Source organism: Gastrolobium bilobum, unplaced genomic scaffold (genome assembly GCF_033153095.1).
Source record: "Gastrolobium bilobum isolate Gb01-03AN ecotype WA unplaced genomic scaffold, APGP_CSIRO_Gbil_v1 utg3796, whole genome shotgun sequence".
NCBI lineage: Eukaryota > Viridiplantae > Streptophyta > Magnoliopsida > Fabales > Fabaceae > Gastrolobium > Gastrolobium bilobum.
The window spans coordinates 15,756-32,385 of record NW_026896017.1 but is presented as its reverse complement, the minus strand read 5'-3'; the positions used below and the strand labels follow the sequence as shown (position 1 = coordinate 32,385).

The following is a 16,630-nucleotide window of genomic DNA, read 5'->3' as shown; positions in this document are numbered from 1 at the left end:
CGTTCATCCGCGTTTGGCTTTTAGGCTTTTGCTAGTCACAGGATGATTGTGGTTGATTTATCCATTCGCACGTTGTGCAATTGGTTGAGGTTGTGTTTAAATAAGAATGAAAAGAAGTGTTTGTATTATGTGTTGTAATTGTTTAGAACTAGTATTTGGAATATGTTTCTTAATTTTTCAAACGTTTGCTCCACTAAAGTTGGGTTCTGTTCGGTTAATTTGACTGCTTCATTCAAGTGGAATATGCGCATGGTATTGGGTATCCATACCAATTCTACACTATGGAAGTGACAAGCAACAAGAAGTTGTTGGTGATGTATTTGACATGTGTAATTGTGCTGTTCAAAGAAAGAAAATTGTGTTTTGGAATACCATGACTTTAATTTAATGAGACAATTGATTATGATACTTAACTTCAAAATTTTGGCATTAATTTATTTATTTAGGGATGGTGTCCATCGAATAATTCATTATTTGCTTGTTATTTGTTTAAATTTTAAATATTTATATCAATACTCAATGAATGTTTAAAAACTGAAATTGAATACCATAATACCGCAGCAATTGGTCAATTTCTTTTTTCTTTTATTGGTTAATAAATTGGTCAATTTCTTTAAAATTTAGTAAGGATGTCAATCTTATTTTAAGAAAAAAAATATTTTAATAACATTTATAACTAGAAAAAATTTAAAGCCATATATATCACATATTTTATTTTAGGGGTAGGATCCTTTAACACTGGTGTCAAACTTTAAAATCTGACTTCAAATCCTAACCGTTAAGTTTCGTCAATCAACGATTATCATTTATTAAAATTAATAGTTAATTAATAAGTTTGATTCTCAATAAATGATAACCGCTAATTGATGAAAATCAATGGTTAGGATTTGGTGTCAAATTTTAAAGTTTGATACCGGTATCAAGCATCTTATCCCTTTATTTTATAATAGATTATCTTTATATGCCAATTTGGATATTTACCTTTCTTATTGTTTTTATTAATGAATTTCTTTTAATAAAATTAAGACCCTTAATTGATAAAAAAATTATCTCTTAATTAATTAATCAAGTTTAAGTCATCAATTATTAATGAAAACATATAATTCTTTATCTCGTTTGTGATTAATGTTATTACTATTATTACATAAAAAAAAAAAAAAAAAAAGTATGATCGGATTTTCAAGCAGATCGGGCAAATTAGAGAAAAAATTGATATAGGCCTAGTGCCAACAATAGGCCTGTAAAGCCCAAAAGACCAAATCAACCCATTAGAGCAAGAGGTGCATGCAAATAGAGGTTGAAGAGACGAGTCCAAAGGAGTTAGGAAATGCAGGAGCAGTAGCTGAATGAAGGCACAAAAGACAGAAGCAAAGGCCTCGATGATTAGACGAGGACGAGCATTACGGTAAGTGTGGACATTGGCAGATTTGTGAGATGGACTTGTTCTATAGTCTTGTTATATCGATTGTTCTATTACGATTCTGTTGCATGATTCTGCTGTAAAAAGTAGTTGATATATGGTAGCTATTTTGGGATTGGACTTTTGGTCCTTTCGATTAGGGTTGAAAAGGGGGATCGATATAAATTGGGAATATCCTTGTATTGAATGAAATTAATCCCTCGTTTCTCTCCTTATCACGACCTCTCTCATCGTTTATGTTTTTCATTTTCTCTTTTCCCATCCCATCTGACGCTAACCCAGTGTTTTTGTTCAGTTAAGATATGGGGAAACTAAAATATAGACAAAAATTATTTCAAAAAAAAATAATTACAAAAAATATACATATGCAAAAAAAAAAAAAAATGAGTTATACTTACAATTTTTTTTTTTTTTTTTTTTTTTTTTACAATCTCTTATAACTATATCTTAACACTGTTGATTTTCGCCAATCAACTATTATAATTTTTACAAATTAAACTCATTAATTAATTATTAATTCACAATAAAAAAAGTTATAAGTATAACCTTCTTTGAAAAAAAATATAGACAAAAATAAGAATAGTTTACACACTTGTACATGGGTCTATTATATTTTGTATCACAAAAATATAACCCAAAAATAATAGAATATATATATGATTTATTGTATAACACGTTATAAGAAAAAAAATTATTTTTTACACAATGGGACCCATATGTTTTTTTTCTTTTTTTTTGATATGTATATGAAATTATTTTATCTCTTAGAAACATCAAACTCATATATGTATATATATTTTATTAAAAATAAGTTATATTTACAAACTCTTATAAATTACATTATATATTTACGAAAGGGTTTGCATTCTATCATTTAACATGGTCACAAAATATTTCCTACACATACAACATTTTGTGGGCCCCGTATGTTTAAAAAAAAATAAAAATTATGGCACGTAAAACAAATCTCTATAACATAACACAATCACTTCCTACAACATAACTCTTATAAAACCTTTTACGAAAATACATTCCTAGTCAACTCTATCAGAATATGTAATACTAGTTTAAACACAAAATTTATAAATATAATTTTTTTGGGTTCTATTATTTTGCATTGTTCTTGCCAACCTGTCTGAAAGATCGAGTATCTTGTTTTTATATTAGAATCAAATCATTATAACCACTACGAGTAACAAGCACGCTAGCTGGCGGATACAATTTCGCAATAATCATACAACTACTAATATTTTATGAAAAAAATATGTGTTATTTTAGATGACATAAATTATATCATTTTATAGATACAAAGAGCCCCATGTTTTATTTTTTATTTCAATAGAGCACACACCTTCTTTGTCTATGAAATAACACTTGTATGATGATATACTTTCCCTATGTTTTATACTTCAAACAATGAACAAAATAAAACGGTGTCTCATTGTTGCTCCTGATATGAGAAAACCAGAAGTCAAAAGAGAAACTCATACTTAGAGGAAACCTCTTCTTTTTTCTTTTTTGCCCTTTCATTCACATAAGAAGAGAGTGACCTCACCCATCCTCTACATTCATCAGACATTAGTTTCTACAACAACAATGAACATGCTATCCAAATGTCTTACCCTCTCTCATCCAAATGTTTTTCTCACCCAAGTTGCAACTTCAAAAAATCCAAGGCCTTCTCACTCTCTCATACTCCAGTTCCATGCTCGAAACCACTCCTTGGCTAATCATGTCCCTATGAGATGCTCCAATTCTTCTGTCCCTTTCACTTCAACAAATTTTGAGATGGAGCCTGATCCCACACTTAGCAATGAAGATCTCAAGCCAACTGCACCTACCCAACGAACCTTTTCAGGGTTGGAAATGGCTAGCCTCTGGGTAGGACTCGTTGTGGGAGTCCCTTCCTACTACCTAGCTGGTAGCCTTGTTGACCTTGGAATGGCTTGGTGGCAAGGCATAGCCACAGTGGTTGCAGCCAACATGATCCTTTTAGTTCCCCTTATACTAACTGGTCATCCAGGTACCCGTTATGGCATATCATTCCCTGTTCTTGCTAGATCATCTTTTGGAATCCATGGTGCTCATATTCCCACTCTCCTAAGGGCCTTGATTGGTTGTGGTTGGTATGGGATTGAATCATGGATTGGTGGTGAAGCAATTTTCCTTCTTTTGCCAAAATCAATTAAAGAAAGTACATTGTCTCAATCTCTACCTTGGCTTGGCACTTCCCCACTTGAACTTGTTTGCTTTATGGCCTTTTGGGTGGCACAATTGTCCATTGTGTGGAAAGGAATTGATGGCATTCGAGAGCTTGAAAAGTACTCAGCTCCAATACTCATTTTCCTCACTTCCTGCCTCTTGATTTGGTCTTATGTCAAAGCTGGCGGCTTTGGTCACATGCTATCCTTGTCCTCTAGGCTTTCCACTTCGGAATTTTGGTCTCTATTTTCCCCTTCTCTAACTGCTAATATTAGTTTTTGGGCTACTCTAGCTCTTAACATACCTGATTTTACACGATATGCCAAGAGCCAGAATGACCAAATCATTGGTCAAGCTGGTCTTCCCATATTTATGGGAGCATTCACATTTGTTGGCATAGCAGTTACCTCATCTACAAAAGTGATATTTGGTGAAGTTATTTCAAACCCAATTCAGTTACTTGGTCAAATTGGTGGCTTTGCAACTACTATCCTTGCAATCCTTGGTATAAGCCTAGCAACCATCACGACCAATATTGCTGCTAATGTTGTAGCACCTGCAAACGCTCTTGTCAATCTCTGCCCAACATGGTTCACCTTTAGAAGAGGTGCTCTTTTAACGGCACTGATTGGAATTGCATTCCAACCTTGGAGGCTTCTCAAGTCAAGTGAGAGCTTTGTTTATACGTGGCTAGTTGGATATTCTGCATTGATGGGTCCTATTGGTGGAGTTCTTCTAGTGGATTACTATCTTGTGCAAAAAACAAACTTGACCATAACAGATTTATATACACGGAGTCCTTATGGGGCTTACTATTATTCAAGGGGGTTTAATGTGAAAGCAATTGTGGCTCTAGTTGCTGGAATATTACCAGTAATCCCCGGTTTCCTTCAGAAAGTTGGAATTGTAACATCAGTTCCTGAAATTTTTGTTGTCATCTACAACAATGCTTGGTTTATTAGCTTCTTTTCTGCAGGATTCTTATATTGGGTTATGTCAGGTTTGAGAAGGAAAGCAGGTTAATCTGCTGCTAGGATTCCACCTTTTCCTTTTGCCAGCTCCTAAGTATACACATTGTACATTGGCATTACCATACGAGAGACAACTTTATGCTATATCACGCTGGAATTATGAAAGATGTTACTAATTATTTCAAATCTTCAATAATAATTATTTTACTAATATTGTGCCATGATATGTTAGGATTTAGGACAGCCTTGTATGTTCATTTTCCTTACAAATGTAAAGGGATTATATGAACATGTTATCTCCGTAAAATATAATACTGACAGATAAGCTGTCCTCATTTTATGGGTTTTGCTTCCTTTTTAAATAGAAAAATTCAAGCTTAAATTTTAATAATGCATAAACTAAGAATAGAAGGGCATGACATAACTTAGTGGTGAGGCCGTGAGGGTGTGAGACTTAGCTTTGTATTAATTTTCTCATTATTAAGAATTTAACATTTTAAGAGTCAATGACTCAATTGTAAACAGTTGTTAGATTTTTCTTCTCTTAACTTAGACTAGAAAAATTAGTAAATCACTAATCGGAACATAAAGCTAACAAGGCACAACAAAACAAACCAAAATAACAAGAGAAGCTTTCTGTTATTTTCTTTGCATCGTAGCAAAGAGACAAGGAATTAATTTTAGAAAAAAAATTATTTTTAATTGTAAGTATCTCTGTATGTGTTTTTCTACCATGCCATCAAATAACCAAAATTTGCACAAAACCTCTCGCTATAATGCAGATTCAAAATTACAAAGGTACGAGATTAATGTTTATTATGTTGTAGGAAATAACGTTATCTTTTACACCATATAAAAATGTGTAGGATCTATATTTTTTTCTCTTTCTTTTCTTCACTTAGCTCTATATGGACTTCACATATTTTTATATGTGTATAGCAGATAAATTTATTTCTCGTAATATTTAAATATTAAAACCCAAAAATATATTACAAACGGCGGTTCCATCCCATTTGTAAGTCCTATTAAAGGGCTCAAATTCTATTGGGCCAAGACTCTAACTATTAGATTCAAGAACCGACCCAATTAATGCCAATTCCAACTTCTTCGATTCCTCCCTTACTTACTCTATAGCACAGCCTCCAATTCTATAATTGGCCCATTTTCTGTATCAGAGCTTTCGTGAGTTAGCATAACGCATGGTATTTATTTTGCTACAATTGCGGATAAAAATTTATATATTGGAGTTTTTATTTGTGGATTAGTAAATATAGATATTTTATCCTAAAATTTAATTTTTTTTGTTATAATAAATTATTTACAAAATGTTTTAAGTTGATTCTTATTATAATTAATCTTTTATTAATAAAAATAGTTATTTTGAGATGTTTTAAATATATGTACATATTTTTCAACATAAATATTTCTAAAAATATTCTGTTTACTTGTCTTATTTGAAATGATTTTGTAATTATTTTTGTTATTTGAAAAAAAATAATATTTTTGTAACTGTTAGGTCATTGAAGTGAAAATGTCTATGTTCTCCCAATCCACTGTATATTGTTTGCTTCTTGCGTATACCACACACTTAAAGTCCGCAGCAAACTTATTGCAAAAAATAAAAATAAAAATCCAATAATTCTAGTTCCTTGTTTTTTTAGAAATAATCATATGGACCGTGAATTAATATTTTCAGACTATAACTTTTTCAGTTGTCTCTTAGCACTGAAAATATTTTGGTGTCAATGACTCATCTCACTCTTAAGAATAAATCTCTTGTTAAATGAAACCTCCGCTGCAATTCGCCAAGGATTTTGTGGACTCCCCTGCCAATAGATGCGATCATCAATTCTCTGTCTATTAACTGGGCAGTTTTTTTTGTTTTTTTGTTTTTCCATTTGCAATCACTGATAGTTTTTTTTTTTTGGGTCTTATTTTATGTTTTTCGAAAGGTTATTTTTTGCAATCGATCTCAATTGTCACCTTTTCTGTTTGATGCTTTGCAAAATTGACAAGGTTATTATTTGATATTCAAAGGTGGGGCTATGTTACTGTCCGACATATTATTTGCTCATGCTTTAGTTAACAAGTGGTTAACTAAAACCAGGATGAGACGTGATTGGGTGACATGACATAAAATATTATGAAGCACTGCATATAGTTCATGATGCAATAGTAAGGTGAGGTGGGGCAAGTTAGAAAAAATGTCATCCAGCGAATTGAGGACTTTGGACAAATTTAAAGCTTCTTTATATATATATATATATATATATATATATATATATATATATATATATATAGTAGAACCTTTTTAAAAAAGAAAAGAAAAGAGAAACACATAAAAATATCATACATATATAACCAAAATTAGTTAATCCTTATGTTAATGTTTTTGTTTTACATGATTTTGTTATTAAAACTTTGATAAAAGACAGAATTTATATCACGGGAAACATGCATATAATAAGACCCTTGCATCCCCCATTCCTAATAAAACTTTTGCCTTAACAGGGACACTGAGTTGGTGAACAGGCTTAACTTAGTTATGTAGACTCTCGTGATCTGCCTATTATATATATAAGCTCAATTATTATTGACCAAATGCTATATATCATTCGACTCTAACTATAGAAGCTATAGCTCTACTCTCCCACCTGCAGGTGTTTACCAATTATTCAACATTACCTACTGCTGATAAAATGATTTGACTAGTTATTGGGTGCTTTGTATAATATTATATAGATTGACGAGCATATACTTACGTTATTATCATTTGTTTAATTAGTGCGTATTAATTACAACTGCATAAGTTCAATAACTAAAAGAGGTCAACAGCTGTAATGCATGGATAAGCTTTATTAATTATAATTTCAGCATGAGGAAGTTTAAGACTTGTGTAGATTTTGCTTATATATATATATATATATATATATATATATATATATATATATATATATTAGATTATGGTTTGTTTTTTCTAAAATTATTTTAGATAATTTTATGTAATATTTATCGAAATGATGTCATTTTTGAACAGAAAGTTTGTAATTTTAATTTATTTCAGGGTTATAATAGTCTTTATCATTTTAATTTTTTAATTTTTCAATCCCGAAACGATGTCGTTTTGGTGAATATTAGACAAAATTATCTAAAGTAATATTAGATACTTTTCCCCCATAAATCAATTAACAATTGACATGTTATTATCCTGAACATAATTATTGTAATATATATTATAAGTGGTTGTATATATCAGATATTCATGTTAGACATGATGTGACTCTCTAACGAGAAAAGTTAAAATTTAATTTACTACGATATGATATATAAGGTATATATACTGGAGTTCACATCTTTCTTTATTAAAAAAGATGTAGGCCAGGGAAGAAGAGTTCTTCTAAGCTTATGCCAGAAATTTCAATAAAAAAATTGGACCGGTAATTCAGCTTATAGGTTATTCTTTTTTCCATGACTGTAATTATTTTTTGGGGCGAGTTATGTCTCTCGGGTATCTTCACGACCTGAGCGGAAAAAAAGGTTTGCATATATTAATTCCGAGTCAAGCAACGTGATATTATTGAAAAATAGTAGAAAAAAATAATGTGCGAAGTGATTGGTTAGGCAAAATACCTACTGACATTTATTTATAGACCAAATATACTTTTCATTAAAGGTCGCACTTTTATAGTATTTTGTTGAATGAGCTCGTGACCCATAAATAATTAGCATAAGCCACATGTTAAATTTACATTTTGGATTCTCACATTGATCAGGTCAGAGGGGGAGGGGGGTGTTCTATTTTTGATCTAACTAAAAGGTGACTCTCGAGATTAGTTTTATATATATAGTTAATTCAAAGAGTTAAAACTTATGAAGATATATGAGAATAGACTCGTCTCAAAGAAAATAATTAAGTTAATATAAAAAATAGGAAATTGTTACTATCAAATAATATTACTATCAATGTCACTACTATATCTTAATCATTATTTTCGTCAATCAACGGTTATTATTTTCACAAAGTAAATTCATTAAATAATTATTAATTCACAATAAATAATAATCGTTGATTGACCGAAATCAATGGTTAAGATATAATAATAACATTGATAATAACATTATTTGATAGGAACAATATCATATTCCTAAAATAAAACACACATAAAAAAGAGAGAGCTTGGACCTTTTAAGTAAATTCTAAGCTCAGAACCCGAAACTCAAATAAACAAACAAGTTGTTCATGAATTCCGTTTATATACGCGCGCACACTACCTGAATATTTTTTATTTTTATTTTTTTAAATTTGGATAGGGATAGCTGATAGTGTATTAATTAATTTCATTGCTTTTGATTATAATCATCGTTAATATTTCCGCTGTGGGGTGACCTAGCTATACAAAAATTGGTGAGGCGGTGTTAACTTATCTCCGACATCAGCCAAACATCGAGGCCGAAACAACTCGGTACTCTCTAGGCACCTTCCTCCCTACACGCGTAGGGTATTCAAACTCAATTATTTTGAGGTTGATCGAGTTCGCCCAAACATTAGGTCCATCATCCAATTATCAATTCTACATCTTTCGGAACATTTACAGCAGGCAATTTTCACGATACGATAGAATATATGTAATTTTAAAATGAAGAGAACCCAAATTTGTTAGCCAACAAATTACATATTTGATTCTTGTCATTGCTAGTTGAACTGTTTTTGTGGTAGATATAGACAAATTTCGCAGATTGGTTAGCTGCTAGTGTTAACCATAGTTCCTGGGAGCTTAACATTCTTCCTATTGTTCCTCAGGGCTGTAGTAATTATGTAGAAAAGGACGTGTTGGGTTGTGCCAACTGTAATAGTCCTTAGTTGTCTTTTTGTTTTATTTCCCTAATCTCCAAAAAAAGAAGATGATATAGACAAATTTCCTTCAAAAGAGTATAGTATATCAATATAATAGCGATCTAGCTAGACAAACGATGTATAAAGCTAAGTTCAATAGGAGAGAGTCTTACATGAGTTGAGAACCAAGGAGAGAGTGTAGGGCAAATGGTGGCTTTGGGGCTTGTCATGAACTTATCCGAGAGGCCCATATTTTAGAAGGCCTAAGAAAGGATAATTGAAAGAGAAAATTAAGACAAATAAAGAAAAACATCAATCAAGGATATTAATCTTAACGTGACAGTATGAACCTAGACATGGATCACTAGAAAAGCCTCCAAAAGCTTAGAATTTCACTACTCATAGGTAAATTTTATAAATAAGAGATAAAATCTATAGATATGAACACTTTTTCTCTCTGCTGATATGTTATCACTGAGTACATACATCACCCTTTTAGCTAATGTTGTTATTCCTAGTTCATAGTGATCTACTACATTCAAAGACATCTAATTTATAGATAATTAAGAAAACATTTAGATCCAATATCAATCTATTAGTCTTAGACTAACATCTCTATCATGAGACTAGAACAAGGCTGTATTTTGCATAACAACAATGTGAGTGAGTATTGAAAAAAAGTCCCTCCTCAAAAGTGACAAGAAGCATTTGTAGATGGAGAATATTCTCCAATAAAAAGAGAGATGGCCATAATTGTGCACCCATTAGATGTAAAGCAAGAATTCTTACCTTATGCAAGATGCCATGTCAGAGTGCAGGGAAGAAGTTTTGTTTTAGTGGGCCAGCCACACATGGTCCCTTTCTAAAAGTAGAAAAGAAAAAGGAATGGGAGGAAATTTTTAAAAAAGTGAAGAACAAAAAAGGAAATATATTTTTCCAAAAATAGTAAAAGGACCACCCTAAAAAAATGGGCCCGGTTCATTTTAAAAAATCCGGTAGGGAAGGGATATTGAGATTGAATGGGATAAGATAACATTTATTTCACTTTATAAATGCAGGGGTTAGGGGTATAACCCTTCTAATGGGAACATATATGATCGATTCAGAATAGTAATATTGCTTGCTTACGAAGTTTTATTAGAAATATAAGGGGTGTTTGACAGTGTTTTAGTTTTTTTGTTTTCTAAAACAGTTTTAAATATAAATTTTAAAAATTGATTTTGAAAGTAAAAAATTAAAAAAATTGTTTGAGGGTAGTTAAATTAAAGTTATAAAGAAATTGTAATTATTTACAAAAATGCCATTATTGAACTTTTAGAATTACAAAAATGCCATCATAAAGTAATTGTTTTGGTCCTAATTTTACGAAATTGCCATTAAAAAATTCTGGTATTTACGATTTTGCCACCGCCTAAATGCAAAAAACAAAAAACAGCGCTGGAGAACATCATAAGGATGTTTTGGTTTTCTGATTTTTAAAATTTAAAAAGAGTTATTGTTTTGGGAAGCATTTTTCAGAACACCCGTTACCAAACAAGTTTTTTTATTTTTTTTGTTTTTAAAAAAAAAAAACTGTTTTACAAAATAGATATCAATCAGGCCCGTAATTATTAGTTTAAAATAGGATAGTACAAAATGTTATAAATTTCTTTCAGTTTAATTCAAACTTGATATAAAAAATATTTGTATAAGGAATTTTTTTTTGAATTAGAATTGTACTGTAGCAAACATACAAAAGTGTTAGGTGATGAGAGGTTTTTTTTTAAAAGACTTACTGAGAGATTAACTTTAGTAGTGATAACATGATTTTTTTTCTGTTTTATTTAAATGATATACAAAGTTCACTAGTTAGCTAGATGGGAGAATTGAAGTAAATGGAATGTGTATAACATCACTACTTGAGCGAAAAGAATTAAGGAAGGCGAGTTAAATAAATCCGATAGCAGATGACAGACAACCTATACGTGGCAGTAGTTTCAAAAAGATTCCAAACCATAGAGGACAAGTAATATGGCTACAAATACAAATATATATACGTTATAATCTACCATATATATATGGAGTTTGATTTTCTCATGTTAAATGAGAATTCAATTCTCATGTTGTAGAGATAAAAAGTATGTGAGACCCATGTGTTGGAAAAAATTATATGTAGGACCCATGTCAGCACGGAAATCGAAGAGTGTGTAGGAAATTTTGAATTCTCATGTTAAATGAGAATTATAAAACCCTATATATATATATATATATATATATATATATATATATATATATAAAAGTTGTTTTGAATAACCAAGATTGGTGAATTGCAATTCATTTTGACGGTGTCATTTCCATTTGTAAGCTATTAAATAATTTAATATTAATATGTGCTGCTAGTTCATTGGTTCTTTTAATCATGCAACAACGACCTCTCCAAAGTAATTTACGTAACTTCATGTTTCTTTTTTTTGGATACAAAAGAAATTAAAAGCAAAACTACAATCTACATAACTTCATGTTTCTTATAGTGGGTGATGATATATATTCAATTACTTCATTAAGAGAATAACTTTTGAATTTATCCAACAATTTAGTTATATATAATAAGAGGACATTCATTATAATCCAACCGGCCAAACAAAAAATTTCCATAGATGGGATCGATTACTAACTAATTAAGCGGACAGACAGTGTCAAATTTGTTTTGCGTCATCAAATTTACCATAAATATTGGCAGTTGAAAATGTTAATCTGCGCAAAATTAAGTTTCTTGCTAGTTTTAAAGATGATTCTTGTACTACTCTCTCGAATGATCTAACACTGGAAAGTGATTGGATTAATTAATCGTATTTGACAAAAAAGTAAATGATTAATTCTTGATAATAAAGAGTTAAGAAACCTATCAAGCTCTTCCAAGATGGCTAATTTAAGCCACCAAAAAAGCTGACTGTATTTTAAAACGTGCAACCCATTTAGCAAATTAATTAAAACAATGGAGATCCACTCAGCATACAAAAGAAAATAAGTAAAAGTTAATAAAACAAGTGAAGATTATGATCATTATTAATTGGAAGATAGATGAAATATATCACATTCACAATCATCATTCAAAACGAAAGTAGAGAGAGAACCCACTAATAACAAAATGCAATATATCATTCAAACATGTACATATATATTTTGAGCCACCAAAAAGTTTAAACACGACGTGGAAAGTAAATGTACGCGCGAAATAAAGATTTGGATTTTCGATTATTAATTCTAGCAGACATAAAAAGAACTCAGTCGTCAAAAATGAAATCTAGAAGGAGATTGAATTCAAATACTAACGAAAAGTTAATTATTATGACATCAAAAGGCATGACAATGAATGGTGCAAGGCTGCTACTTAATAGAGCGGAGCCAAACTGGAGGAAAACCGTGGGAAAAGGCTGTAATATACTAATACGCATATATCCACAAAAGTCAGCTATATGTATATATGGTTTTTTGTGATGACTAGTTTTTATTTTTATTGTTTTTTGAGATATTCTAATCTGTTTATCGCTCTGAGACTAGTCTAATTCAAAGTGAGTCTTGAGATTAAGTCTTTAAACCCTTTCCAAAGCCTTAATTTCGAGATCTATCTCAAACCAAACTAGTCACGAGAACAGATTGAAATATCTCAAAAAAAAAAAAAAAAAAAAACTAGTGAAGACTAGTTTTTTAAATAAATGTTTTCAGACTTTATATTACAATGAAAAATAATACAAAATTAAAATAATATATAACAAGAAAAATACAAAGAGGGAGGTAGGTTAGCTAGGAAAGGGACAATATACGATTGGAAATTTGGAGCGACAAGAGATGGGGTCTTATGTATCTGTCCTCGTCCCGTGGTCTGACTGACTTTTGTCAACGGTATTGTTAATGACTTGGAATGGAATGGAATCAGTCTTCCCCGTTCAGAAACCTGAAACCAGTTTCTTCAAAACTTGCAACTGTTCCCTGCTTTACCCTTCCCTCTTCCCTTCACTATATATACAACAACATCAACTTAACATTAACATCCATTCAAACTTTCTTTTCATTTTCTAGCCTTCTAATTAGCCCCATTTTAATCTATCTACATATTTCTCATCCAAGGTAGTTGTTACTAACTCAATTTGAGCTCATCTTTATATATATATATACACACTTGTACTTAATTATTCCTATCAATATTCTCGATCGAACCTCCACTAACGAGGTTACAATAGCAACTCTTATACTCTTGTATATTTGTAAAGAGTCTGTAATCTTGTTATCAAAAAAAAAAAGAGTCTGTAATCTTTAGGTCATACAAGGTCAATTATATCATTGTTCTAGGCTCGCCTTCGTATTTAAAATTAGTACAATTATATAAGATTAAGTTTTTTTTTTTTTTAATTTTTTTATGAATGTTCTTATAGAATTTATTACTTCCACAGGTTACTTCATTGAGCAGCATATGTCTCCTGCAATGGCAATGAATGATCAGAGGAGCGACAATGATATACCAGAAAGTCAATATGAGAAAGGAGTGAAGCATCTCTATGAGAATGGCGATCTTCACAGGGTACCTAAGAAGTACATACTTCCTGCTTCCGATAGACCCACCACGAATATTATGGAAGATTCAAATGTTGATGAGAAGCAAAAGCTTCAGCTACCCATCATTGATTTTGCCGATTTGCTTGGTCCAAATAGGTCTCAAGTCCTTCAATCCCTTGCCAATGCTTGTGAACAGTATGGATTTTTCCAGGTAGGAAATTGGGTACATATAGTACTGAAGCCTCATGCATGTTGAGCTATATATATATTATATATAGCTTTTCAGAGAACCTATATAAGATTGTTTAATTAGAATGTGGTCTGATTAAAGTGTGTTGTATAATGGATTGATGCAGCTAGTAAATCATAGCATCTCTGATGATGTTGTGAGCAGCATGATAGATGTGTGTGGCAGGTTCTTCAATCTCTCTTTTGAGGAGAGAGCTAAGTATATGACAACTGATATGAAAGCACCGGTTCGATATGGAACCAGCTTCAGCCAAACCAAAGACAGTGTGTTCTGCTGGAGGGACTTCTTGAAACTTCTGTGCCATCAAGATTTCTTCCCCCATTGGCCTGCTTCCCCAGTGGACTTTCGGTTAGTATATATCTTGATTAATTAAAAATTCATTAATTGATCCCACCCACTAAGTCATATTAATTAATATTCTTGTTTTTATAAAGAAATTAATTAGTATATGGTTTACTTTTAGTTTCTAGTAAATTATTATTGAGATGGCACAAGGACAAACAGATAACTTTTGATTCTGATCACTAATTACAATATATGTTATATGCGATAGCGTATTTTAATTTTTTTTTTTTTTTTTTTAAATTTTTAAAACAGGAAAGTGGCGGCTACCTACGCAGAAGAAACAAAACACTTGTTCCTAGTGATAATGGAAGCCATCCTAGAGAGCTTAGGAATTAGGGAAGAAGAGGACAATATTCTTAAAGAATTGGACAACGGGAGCCAGATGGTGGTCACCAATTTCTACCCACCATGCCCTCAACCAGACCTAACCCTGGGGATGCCCCCTCATTCTGATTATGGCTTCCTCACTCTTCTCCTCCAAGACGAGGTTGAGGGTTTGCAGATCCAATTTCAAGACAAATGGGTCACTGTTCAACCTATTCCCAACGCCTTTGTTGTCAATATTGGTGATCACTTAGAGGTAATTAAATTCCCTCAACGTGTTCTTACATAAAATACACTTAAACCTGTATTTTAACTCAAAATATTTATGGGGTAGTACCAATTTATATCCGTTTAAGAATAAATTTGTTTGCCCCGATATTAATTATTGATTCTATTTGCCACGTGAACTCTGATTTCAATTTAATTAAAACGGTTATATATAAATAGAATTAATGGTTATAAGAATTCGTATTATTATATTTCCTCGTGCTTTATATTGTGCTGATTTTTGGATTATCAGATATTTAGCAACGGAAAATACAAGAGCGTATTACATAGGGTTCTGGTGAATGAGTTTAAGAGTAGGGTATCGGTGGCTTCGCTGCATAGCCTTCCTTTCAACTGCACGGTGAGAGCGTCACAGAAACTCGTTGACGAAGCGAATCCCAAGCGTTACATGGACACAGATTTTGATAGCTTTCTTGCGTACATATCAACCAGAGAGACCAAGAAAAAGGATTTCCTTGACTCTAGGAAATTGACGTAAATTACAAGGAAAGTTAGATAAAGAAACAAGAATTATAGATATTGAAGTGAGGGAGACTCTATATGTAACATTAATCATGGTTTGATTTGTCTCTCACAGAGACGGTTTTGCTTTCTTTCTCTGTATAATTATTATCATGTGTGTGACTGCCTCTTGTGCTTCTCTGTATTATTATGCTATTTTGTAGAAGAAAATTTTGGAAATTGTGATTTATGTTGGTTGTTGGTGTATCGTCTAGATGATATTTAAAATTGGGGAAGAATCCATTTACAATTTATTTTTATAAATTACACTATGTACCTCAAAAAGTACATAGTGTAACCTAGTGTATTTTACATTTAAATAAATTATTCAAGAATTAATACGATATATGTTCTGGCTAACCCAACTAACTAGCCCAATCTGATCGGCCCAATATCAAAGAGCCCATACTACCCCTACTGTACCAACCCAGCAACATCGGTGTTGCCATACCAGCACTCTTTTGGCAGACTTCCCAGCGTAAGACATCAAAATGTCTTACTTGAGATGTCCTTCCCTCCCCTTTGTCTGCATGGACTCCAAAATGTTCCCCCTTTTATACCTTTCCCTGCACAGCAACCACTGCAATCCTGACAGCGGCTGCATAATGCCTTGCCCTTGCAAGGCCATATTGCTATGGCTCTTCCCCATAATAGTTAATTTTGCTCACTCTCCCACTTGGATGGAACCTACCCTAACTACAAATACCCCTTCTCTCTTCACCATGAGGAAGAGGATATCACAATTTTCATGATATGTTATTTTGTCAACTTGGAGAGCCATTGTAGCCATTCAACACCCTCCACCATTGTTATACATACATCTGGGACTCCATTACGTACATAGCCTTAGTCTATATCATTACTGTCAAAGGCCCCCCTATAACGATAATCACACCCCTTGGGGTTACATACATGGCTCGCTCACTCAACTAACAGTTGAAAATATATATGGTGGGTTTTTA

At 32.0% G+C, this 16,630-nt stretch overlaps 2 protein-coding genes across 2 annotated transcripts; both read left to right on the top strand.

Annotated features, from left to right (window-relative positions):
- The first annotated feature begins 3,022 nt into the window (after positions 1-3,022).
- LOC133297328 (purine-uracil permease NCS1-like) lies at positions 3,023-4,645 on the top strand. Its single transcript, XM_061496442.1, has one exon. It carries the CDS (start codon positions 3,023-3,025, stop codon positions 4,643-4,645), a length of 1,623 nt encoding a protein of 540 aa, XP_061352426.1.
- Positions 4,646-13,877: 9,232 nt separating this feature from the next.
- On the top strand, positions 13,878-15,671 carry LOC133297325 (probable 2-oxoglutarate-dependent dioxygenase SLC1). Its single transcript, XM_061496439.1, has 4 exons — positions 13,878-14,171; positions 14,317-14,558; positions 14,808-15,135; positions 15,400-15,671. Exons 1-4 carry the CDS (start codon positions 13,878-13,880, stop codon positions 15,643-15,645), a joined length of 1,110 nt encoding a protein of 369 aa, XP_061352423.1. The 3' UTR covers positions 15,646-15,671.
- The last annotated feature ends 959 nt before the right edge of the window (positions 15,672-16,630 follow it).